The sequence below is a fragment of the Cordyceps militaris genome, assembly GCF_000225605.1.
Source record: "Cordyceps militaris CM01 unplaced genomic scaffold CCM_S00003, whole genome shotgun sequence".
NCBI lineage: Eukaryota > Fungi > Ascomycota > Sordariomycetes > Hypocreales > Cordycipitaceae > Cordyceps > Cordyceps militaris.
This window is the reverse complement of record NW_006271971.1, coordinates 2,992,144-3,001,859: the sequence shown is the minus strand read 5'-3', so window position 1 is coordinate 3,001,859 and position 9,716 is coordinate 2,992,144. Positions and strand designations below refer to the sequence as shown.

Below are 9,716 nucleotides of genomic sequence, written 5' to 3'. Positions count from 1 at the left end.
CCCGCCGACCGCCGCCGCCGCCGCCCGCCCGCCCGCAGATTGTCCAGATTCTGCAACAAGGCAGCGGCAAGGGCGTCAGGCGGGACGCCGGGGACGTCATCGGCGACGTGCCGGAGCCGAGCTTCGCGCACCGCCCGGCCGTGTCGCCGCGGGCGGTGGCGGCGCGCGAGGCGCTCGTCCTGGTCAGAGAGGCGACGAAGCAGCTGCGGGCGTATGACGCGCACATCGCTGTCAAGAGGGATGCGAGGCGGCGCGCGCTCGACAAGGAGAGCGCGCTGCGGCGCACCGTGCCGCGCGATGCCGAGTAGGACCGACACGCGCGGCATGCAGGAGCCAGGCAGGAGGAGAGGAGCAAGGGGCAGAGCAGCAGCAGTGGCAGAGAACGGGAGCAGCCGCATGGGGAGAATTCGAGAAAGAGGCCGGCGGATGGCGAGCTGTGGGACAGGAGCAGACAGGAGCCCAAGTCGCAGGCACGTGCATCGACGGTGTCTCCGGTCAAGAGCAAGACTGGCCAGCCAACAAGACCGGAGGAGGGCAGCGCATCGACAGTGTCGCCGGTCAAGAGCAAGACTGGCCAGCCAACAAAACCGGAGGGCAGCGCATCCGCAGCGCCAAAGTCGGCGCCGACAGCACCGGCAAACCACTTGAGACCACAGCCCAAGTCCATCTTGAAAAAGACTTCCAAATACCAAGGGAGCACGGGTTAGGGGATACGAGGAGGACGAGATTTATGAGAAAATGTATTGATGAAAAAAAAAAAGAATTCAACCGTCTCTTCAAGGTTATATCTACCTGTCGCCACTAAATCTACCATCTTTATATGTACAAGGTAAACTCACCCTCCAACATTGTTATAACGCAAGGAAACGCTTCTTAAATTTTAGTACAGCCGTTCCGACCCCTTTGTTTATGATCCATACGCAATCTGGCCCATGGGTCTATCCTCCTCCATGCCAGGGGCCATGAAGTTTGTTCTGGGGTCACCACTGGACTTGGCGGCGGAGCATCGGGCCATTGTGGGCGAGCTGTGATGTGTGTTAGTATCGTTGCTGGAAAATTGAATGCGGCGGCTATTGCGAGAACGTACCTTCTTGAAATGACATCGGTAAAGTAAAAGTTCTCAATGACCTTTTTCAGGGGCGCACCCGTGGCCTTGGAGCCCTTGTTCTGGTCGACAAGCTGTACCTTGCTGAGCTCCTTGAGAGCGACAGGCTCGACCACATCGTAGACGGCGAGGGCCGGGCTGATCGTGGACATGCGCTCGCGGACGGCAGTGACATCATCGTAGGGGAGGGGAGCGCCGAGGAACTCGGAGGCGGCACGGAGAATCTTCCAGTCAGTGCGGGCAGCACCAGGCAGGGAGGTAGCGGCGCGGGTCATCTGTACACGGCCCTCGGTGTTGATGTAGGTACCAGCCTTCTCGGTGTACGCGGCACCGGGGAGGATAATGTCGGCAATCTGAGCACCACGGTCACCGTGGTGGCCCTGGTAGACAACGAATGCATCCTTGGGGATGTCGGCCTCGTTGACCTCATCAGCGCCTAGCAGCCAGACGAACTTGGGTTTGGTCTGAGAAACCTCGGTAGAGGGAGTGACGAAACCGACCTCAAAGGCGCCGGCTCGCGAAGCCTCTCTTTGAAGAACGCTGTAACCGTCCCACTCAGGAGTGCGGAAGTTGGCAGCATTCTTCTCGACAAAGGAACCGATAGTCTCGTAAAAGGCCTTGGCGTCGACGTGGTCGGTGACACCAGAGCCGACAACGATCATGGGCTTCTTGGCAGCGGCCAGCTTCTTGCCAAAGGGACCAGCAAGGGCGGCCTTCAAGGCGGCGTGGTCGCCACCCAGGTGCTCAAATTCAAAGGTGGAGTTGAAGGTCTCGCCAACTACGGCGATCTCGAGATCAGAGCGGAGCCATTGTTTGCGGATACGGGCGTTGAGAACAGCAGCCTCGTGACGAGGGTTGCTGCCAACAATCAGCATGCAGTCAGTCTCCTCGATGCCCCAGATGGTCGAGTTGAACAGGTAGTTGGATCGGACATCAACGCCGTGAGCAAGGGGAGCGCTGCCAGTGGGAGTGTCCAAAGCGAGGTTCTCAGAGCCAAGCTTGTTGGCCATGTCCTTGGCAACAACCAGGGACTCGACCTCAGTCAGGGCACCAGAGATGATCTTGAACTCGTTGCCTTGGGGCTTCTTCTGCTCCCAGGCACGAGCGACCTCAGTTAGGGCTTCCTCCCAGTCGGCGGGCTCAAACTTGCCATCGCGGCGGACCAGAGGCATCGTCAGACGCTGGGTCTTGAGACCATCACAGGCGAAGCGAGACTTGTCGTTGATCCACTCCTCGTTCACGTCGTCGTTGAGGCGGGGGAGGATGCGCATGACTTCGAGACCGCGCGAGTCGACGCGAATGTTGGAACCAAGACCGTCGAGAACGTCAATGGATTCGGAGTGCTTCAGCTCCCAGGGACGGGCACGGAACGCGTAGGGCTTGGAGGTGAGGGCGCCAACGGGGCAGAGATCGATGACGTTGCCGGAGAGTTCGGAGTCGAGGTTCTGCTCTAGGTAGGTACCGATCTGGATATCGTTGCCGCGGCCGAACGAGCCGAGCTCGGGCGCGCCAGCAATGTCGTTGGCAAAACGCACGCAGCGGGTGCAGTGGATGCAGCGGTTCATCGAGGTCTTGATCAGGGGGCCAATGTTCTTGTCCTCGACAGCGCGCTTGCCGCCAATTTCGTGGAACCGACCACGGTCGGCTCCGTAACGCAGAGACTGCTCCTGGAGATCGCACTCACCACCCTGGTCGCAAATGGGGCAGTCGAGGGGGTGGTTGGCCAGGAGGAACTCCATGACACCCTCGCGGGCCTTGTGGACGAGCGGCGAGTTGGTCTTGACCACCATGCCGGGTTGGACGGGCCACGCGCACGAGGCAACGGGCTTGGGGGCTCTTTCGACTTCGACGAGACACATGCGGCAGTTTCCTGCAATCATGAGCTTCCTGTAAAATATTTGTCAGCTTCGTTTCGGGGGATCGGATGTCGTCGGGTGCAGGGGCCAATCGTACTCGTGGTAGCAATATCTAAATACCAAAATGTTAATTTGAGCCAATCGAATGTCATTTTCAACTACTCAACGCACCTAGGGACCGTGGCTCCGGCCTTTTCGCAAGCCTGAATCAGGGCAGAACCAGCTATCATATGGGTCAGTCTTCGTCGCCTCGCGGGCCCACGGGAACCGCGTCCCTACCTTCAATCGAGACCTTCTTTCCATCTACAAATCAGTCAGCACGGCCGCCCAGCTTCAATTGCTCGCCAATTGACGCCCTACTCACCAATTGTCAGCTCCACCTCCGCGTGGCGCTGAGCCGATACAGAGAAAGCGCGCGAGGCGCCGGCCGCTCGCCTGCCCGTCCGCAGAGCGGAACGAGCCAGAGTGTGTCGAAGCATCGTCTGCCGCCGTGCCGGGATGAATGGATGAATGGGTTGAGATGCAGTGCGCTGCGGATTTAAAGGACTCAGTCCGTGGGACGCTGCGAGGAGGAACTGCTGTCGGTTTGACGGGAAAGGCTCCTCCGCTAGTGTGTTCGTCCACGGATTAATTTACAATGTCGCTGATTGGCTGGCTGCCCCAAACAGTGCCTGAGGCAGCGACGTATCCACTCGCACTATAACGCGGCGCTGGAATTTGCGAGCTTTGCTGCTGCTTTTCTCTTTTCTCATTATTGTACACGGGCATATTTTATTGTAGGTGAGCTTGAGCCGCACTCTGCTTTGCAGTTTGTAGCTTCAGTCGAGTCTTCCTCTATCTTATGCTCAAGATCAAACATTTTGACGCCGTTATGGAAGCAGGGGAGAGAAATTTCATCTCAACGAGCATTGCCTCTTACCGCCGGTCGTTACATCTCAAGCCTTTAAGGCGCCTTTATTTTAATCTAGCTGTCATTATCTGGCCTACTCGTACTGATCCTAAGAACTGCAGCTGCACTGCATGGCCCGCTCGTGACGAGGCACGTCGCCAACCCAGCGCTGCTCCTCGTCGCGGTCGCCCTGATATGTAGCGCCGTCAAATTCCAGGCCAGCCCAAGAATCATTGAACGGATGAAGAGCCATGTGCATGACACGGTCCAGAACTTTTCTATCTCCTTCCTTCTCCACACGGCGAATCACTTCGTCGAGAATCCAGCCCCGAGGAACAAAGTTGGGGTTTACCTGCTTCATGGCCTGGATCCTTTCCGCCTCTGCGCCGTCGGTGACTCCATTTCCATCAGGCGACCAGTCCTCGACGACCCGATCGTGCCATTTGGACAGCCAATTAGAAATGCGACCCAAAGCGTCGGCCTCAGTTGTTGTCTTTGGCAGGCCTTCACTGTGGAAGAAAATCTTGGCTGTTTGTCGTCGGGCGTCCTCTGTCGCCACTCGGGCGAGTTTGACACTGCTGAGTCGACGGAAGAAGTGGCTAAAGTCAAGTTCAAAGGCTTCCAGGGTATCCAGCGCCTCGGAAAAGAGCACATCAAAATCTGACTCTTTCTGCTGGCGCAGGCCGAGGCGGGCTGTCATCAGCCTCTTGTACTCTGACAAGAAGGTGTGTCTGTATTCCTCTCCAGCTTGCGTGATGAGTTTTTCAGCTCGCGCAATAACCTCGTCTTCCTGGTCTTTCTTTACACCATCCGCAATAAATGTTTCGTCATCGACGGCTGATCCTATGCCCATCAGCTCTCCGAGAGCCTCGCCGAGCCGGACCAAGTTCCACCAAATAATGGTAGGCTGATTCCTGTAGGAGTACCGCAGCATGCCGTCGTCGTGATTGGGAGTATATGACGGGTCGAAATTATCCATAAAGGCGAAAGGACCAAAGTCGATAGATAGGCCAAAGACGGAGGTATTGTCCGTGTTCTGTTTCATCGGATTAGTACTAGAAACATGCGGCTGGGTGCAATACGCACCAAAACTCCGTTCATGAAGCCGTAGGCTTGCCATTGCGCAACTACGACGGCGTTGCGTCTGACTATCTCTCTGTATAGCCGGGTGTACCTATTCTCAGCAACGTCCTCAGCGCCTTGTATAGTCTTCTCTGAGACACCTCGAGCAGGTTCTGGTCCATCTGCAGGCTTGTCTGGGTTTGCCAATCTTCCGGGAAGCTTGTCCCAGCCTCCAAAAACATCATTGGCGACATAGGTGGACAGCTCTCTGACTAGCTTACGGTCGCCTCGGGATCGCAAGAGGTCAAAGGTTCCTAGGCGGATCCAGGACTGGGCAAAGCGCAAGACGATGGCGCCTGGCTCCATCCTTTCGCGGAGCACTCTGGACTGCGGCAGCAGAGTGAGAGCCAATGCGCGGGTGGTGGGAATGGACAGGGCGTTCAAGGCCTCGGAAACGACGAACTCTCGGATGCTCGATCGGAGGACCGCCTTGCCGTCAGCAAATCGGGAGTACGGTGTCAAGCCGGCACCTTTGAGCTGTAGTTCATAGCGAATACCAGTTTCCTGGTTGGTCGTCTCGAAAAGAGAAATGGCTCTGCCGTCTCCGAGCTGTCCGGCCCATTGGCCAAATTGGAAACCGCCATAGCACTGCGCCCACGGATAGCCGCCTTGCAGCTTGTCCTCGTCCCAGCCGTAGAGTTTGTTTCCCGCGACAAACTGCCTGAAGTCTTCTGTGATTCTTTCGTCTTCCTTGATGCCGAGATCGCGCATGGCGGCGGGGCTCACGGCGAGCAGCTCGGGGTCCTCCTGCTTCTCGGGGCGCACCCAGGTGAACAGGGCGTCGCGCACCATGCGCGGCCCAATCTCGTCTCGGGGCGTCTGGTGCGAAGCGGCTGGGGTGGGAAACAGAGGGTCAGGGGTGAGTCGCGAGGTAAAGTTCCAGGACTTGGGCATCTCCTTGAGCGGCTTGCCCTCGGACGAGAGCTGGCGCGCCTTGGGCGCAGAGGTTTCAGTGGCCATGGGGGAGAAAAGGAGTCTTGTTCGCGGAAGAGCCCTGGAAAGGCTGGTTCTGCGAAGCATCAACGGCAATTTTGGGGTTGCGGGAAATATCTGGCCGCAGGAGTTGCGAGGGCTTTTCCCTGGCTATATAATGATGGCCATTTGGAATCGTTGCCCATGACGCAACCGCAGTGGCGAGCGGGCTTTTAGCTCGGAGCCGCTGCCGTAGGGGCGGCACAACGGCGACGGCTAGACGGTGGCGCGGAACCGAAAGCCGTTCCAGCATCAGTGGGTATTGCAAAGCCGACACATGTCCGACAAAGTGGGAATAATGGGAGCCGAGTGAATTCTACGTTCAAATTACATTCATTTTGCTCGGCAGTTGATTGAGGCTGTCGGGGGGAGGCAACGGGCGGACGATAATAGTAACTAACCCGTCCGGCCTGGGTAACATGCTCTTTTTGCCATGGTCTCGTCAGTGTTCAAATAGATGTGCAAGCCTGGAAACGGCTTGGTTATACTATACAATTTCGATGTGCTAGTTACTTCAGTCCTGTGGACGGTGCAATTTAATTCTTCGAGCCAGCATTGGATGGATAGGTAGTTGGACACTTGACCCAAGCAAGGGTTTGCAGCAGACGAGAAGGAATACGTCTAGCAATGCAGAATATTGCTGCTAAACAAAGTCAAAATCAGAATAATTTCCAGGTCCGTGTCTTGCTAGCGAACACATTCAATCATCAATCTTGCGCTCAGCTGTCTCGAGTGGAGTGGCGGCAGCCAGCCATCTCGTCAAGGCGGACTGCTGCCTGAAGCCAGCCCTGCAGTACTACCCTACGCTAATCCATTCCACATGACACAACCAAGCTCAAAAGACGTGAATCTTCCAACCAGTATCGCTCACACAGCCTCTCTTCAAATCTGGCACCGGAATTTGACAAACGGTACCTTATCCACCTTGTACCATATTATTGAAAGCATTGGCTCCCCTCCACCATGGCAACCTTCAGAGTGCTCAAGGTGCCACAAAGCGACAACGACAAAGAGTTCGTCTTGCTACAGGTCTCGTCGTCGGGCAAAAAGCCCTTGGATCTCAAGTTGATTGGAACCGAAGGAGAAGCACCATATGTGGTCAAAAGTAGAAAACCCCCCGCCGTGCTTCCATGCAAAAAGTCATTGCACACCTGAAGCTGACCCCAAGCCGCCTGCCCTAGTCAAACATGACCGCATTTCCGCCCTCAAAGTGAAGAACAGTCCTCTGACAGACGCAGAGTGGGAATCAACGCTGGAGTCCTTCTTCCACCAGAAACCACTGCACGATATCAACGCAACAGCCACCGTCCAAACCGAAGCCTCCATCTCCATCACAGTCCGGAAGCAAGTACAGGGCATTACGGTACAGCAAGAAGAGTGCAAATCCTCCAACGACGACTTCTCGCTAACTACGGATCCGCCAGCAACGGCTCGGCACCATTACTCTCTCGCATGACGCCAACGAGGCCATCGAGCTGCTGGAATGGTGCGCCGCCTCCGCAGACGCCGTCGTCGCCAGCAACCAGGCGACTGCGCACGCCCAGTCCCAGGCCGCCGAGCGCGAGGCGTCGATCCAGCAGCTGAAGACGCAGCTCGACGAGCTCGTGCGGGCCAAGGACGAGGACGAGACGGCGCTCCTGCAGAAGTTCCGCGACTTGCTCAACGAGAAAAAGGTCAAGATTCGCGAGCAGCAAAAGGTCCTGGCGTCGCCGGCCTTTTCCGTCACCAGGGGGGAGCCCGAGCCCGCCGAGCCGTCCCCGGAACCCGAGCAAGAAGTCGCGCCTAGGGCGAGGGCCGCCAGAGGCCGCAAACCAGCCGCCTCGCGGGCGAGCAAGCGGAAAGCGGCCGCGCCCGTCAAGGAGGAAGAGGTGCTGCCGGAAGAGGAGCCGCGCATCAAGTCGGAGCCAGAAGACACCGAAGACGGCCACACAACAGAGGCGACGGCTTCGGTGGACGATGACGAGGATGAGGATGAGCACATGGCGGGCGACGACGGACATGAGGAAGCCGTGCCAGCACCACCACCGGCCCGTGAACAAAGCCCGCCGAAAAAGGTCGCCGCGCCGCCGCCCAAGAGAGCCCTTCCGTTTGCGAATAGGAAACCAAACGAGGCTCCTAGGCCAGCTGTGCCGACTGGCGGGGCGGATACGGATTCAGATGATGAACTGTAGTAAGCGCCATGTATTATATTGCTAGCATATTCTGTCACTTTCCAGCATGATACGACTACATGCACGATTCTACCTAGACGCAGTCTCAGCTTCCACGAGTGCCCTCCCTACTTCTTCCCGAGCAAAACAAGCCCTTTCACAAGCCGGCTTAGCTTCTATCATCCTCGGCAAACTTATCCCGCCAAAAGGCCCTGTAGTGCTTCTCCCTGCCCAGCGCCGCCACGTCCTCGACCTCCTTGGGGGTGAGCTTGAACTGGGGCACGAGCTCCAGCACGCGGCGCATCCTCTCGGCGCTGCTCGTCGTCGTGAGCGTCACGATGCCCTGGTCGAGACACCAGCGCAGGCCGACCTCGGCCTCGCCGACGCCGTACTTTTGCGCCAGCGCCGCCCACGCCGCGTCCACGGGCCCGCCGCGGGCACGGATCAGCGGCGTCAGCGGGCCGTACGCCGCGACCGCGATGCCGTGCCGCCGGTGAAACGCGAGCAGGTCCACGCCGTGGTGCTGCAGGTACGGGTGGAACTCAATCTGGTTGATGGCCGGCACCACCTTGGCCGTCTCGAGGATCGGCTCCAGGTGCTCCGGCAAGAAGTTGGACACGCCAATCGTCCTGGCCCGGCCCGAGGCCTGGATCGCCTCCATCTCGGCCCATTTCTGCTGCAGCGCCGCGCCGGAGCCCTCGGCGAACCACGGCCCGTGCAGCAGATAGAGATCGACATAGTCGACGCCGAGCTTCTTGAGGGACGCGTCAAAGTGCGCCTGCGTGTCCGTCTTTTCCAGCGCCGGCAGCTTGGTCGTAATGTAGAGCTTCTCGCGCGGCACGCCGCCCTCTTTGATGGCCGCGCCTAGTTCCTCCTCGTTTCCGTAGACTGTGTTTCGAGGAATATGCGTGTTAGCGACGTTGCAAAAGCAGAACCCAAATCGCAACGTGGAGGGGGGGGGGGGGGGGGGTGAAACTTGCCCTCAGCACCGTCTAGATGGCGGAACCCGTTGGCGATGGCCTCCTTGGTGTACTTGACGACGTTTTGGTCAAACTTGCCCTTGGCGCTTGCCGATTTGAAATTGGCCGTGCCGAGTCCGTATCCGAGCTATTCACGTCGCGCTGTCTCAGTACCACGGCGTGCCACGATGGGGGGCGTCTCTGTACTGACCATGGGGATGGTGGTGCCATCGTTGAGCTTGAGCTCAGGGACCGTCGACACTTGCTTGGGCGACTGGCCCGAGGCGTCTGGCGTGAATGTTGCACTGATTGAGTTCATGGTGTCTATTTGATTATGTGTTCTTGAAACTTCGGTATATCTCTCATACAGTTTGGAGGGGAACACGAAGTGGCAATGAGCATGAATTTCGCAATGGCAGGCCAATCAGTTACCCCGCTTGCCGTGGGGGTCGTCGATGACGCTATCCACAACATTTGCGTTAAATCCGAGTCACTGGGTGCTCACTTGTGTTGTATCTTGGTTACCTATGTTATGAGATTACAGATGGAACTGGGACACGAATGTCTAGCGCTGAGAATACAAAGTACCAAATGTCCCGATCAGGCTGCGCTCAGATTCCCAGCGTGTGTTTGAACACGCAAGACATAGCTATGAGAATAAGC

At 57.6% G+C, this 9,716-nt stretch overlaps 3 protein-coding genes across 3 annotated transcripts; 1 reads left to right on the top strand and 2 right to left on the bottom strand.

Moving 5' to 3' along the window:
- Positions 1 to 907: 907 nt before the first annotated feature.
- CCM_04569 (NADH-ubiquinone oxidoreductase 78 kDa subunit) lies at positions 908 to 3,440 on the bottom strand (the record flags this gene model as incomplete). Its single annotated transcript, XM_006669717.1, has 5 exons — positions 908 to 1,025; positions 1,088 to 2,992; positions 3,133 to 3,184; positions 3,241 to 3,264; positions 3,326 to 3,440. The coding sequence occupies 5 exons, from the start codon at positions 3,438 to 3,440 to the stop codon at positions 908 to 910; spliced, it is 2,214 nt and encodes a 737-aa protein (XP_006669780.1).
- A 519-nt stretch (positions 3,441 to 3,959) lies between these two features.
- Positions 3,960 to 5,932, bottom strand: CCM_04568 (protein family UPF0061; the record flags this gene model as incomplete). The annotated part of the gene is made up of 2 exons (XM_006669716.1): positions 3,960 to 4,886; positions 4,937 to 5,932. The coding sequence occupies 2 exons, from the start codon at positions 5,930 to 5,932 to the stop codon at positions 3,960 to 3,962; spliced, it is 1,923 nt and encodes a 640-aa protein (XP_006669779.1).
- A 975-nt stretch (positions 5,933 to 6,907) lies between these two features.
- Positions 6,908 to 8,962, top strand: CCM_04567 (DNA double-strand break repair and VJ recombination XRCC4; the record flags this gene model as incomplete). Its single annotated transcript, XM_006669715.1, has 4 exons — positions 6,908 to 7,049; positions 7,246 to 7,307; positions 7,369 to 8,114; positions 8,161 to 8,962. The coding sequence occupies 4 exons, from the start codon at positions 6,908 to 6,910 to the stop codon at positions 8,960 to 8,962; spliced, it is 1,752 nt and encodes a 583-aa protein (XP_006669778.1).
- Positions 8,963 to 9,716: the final 754 nt, after the last annotated feature.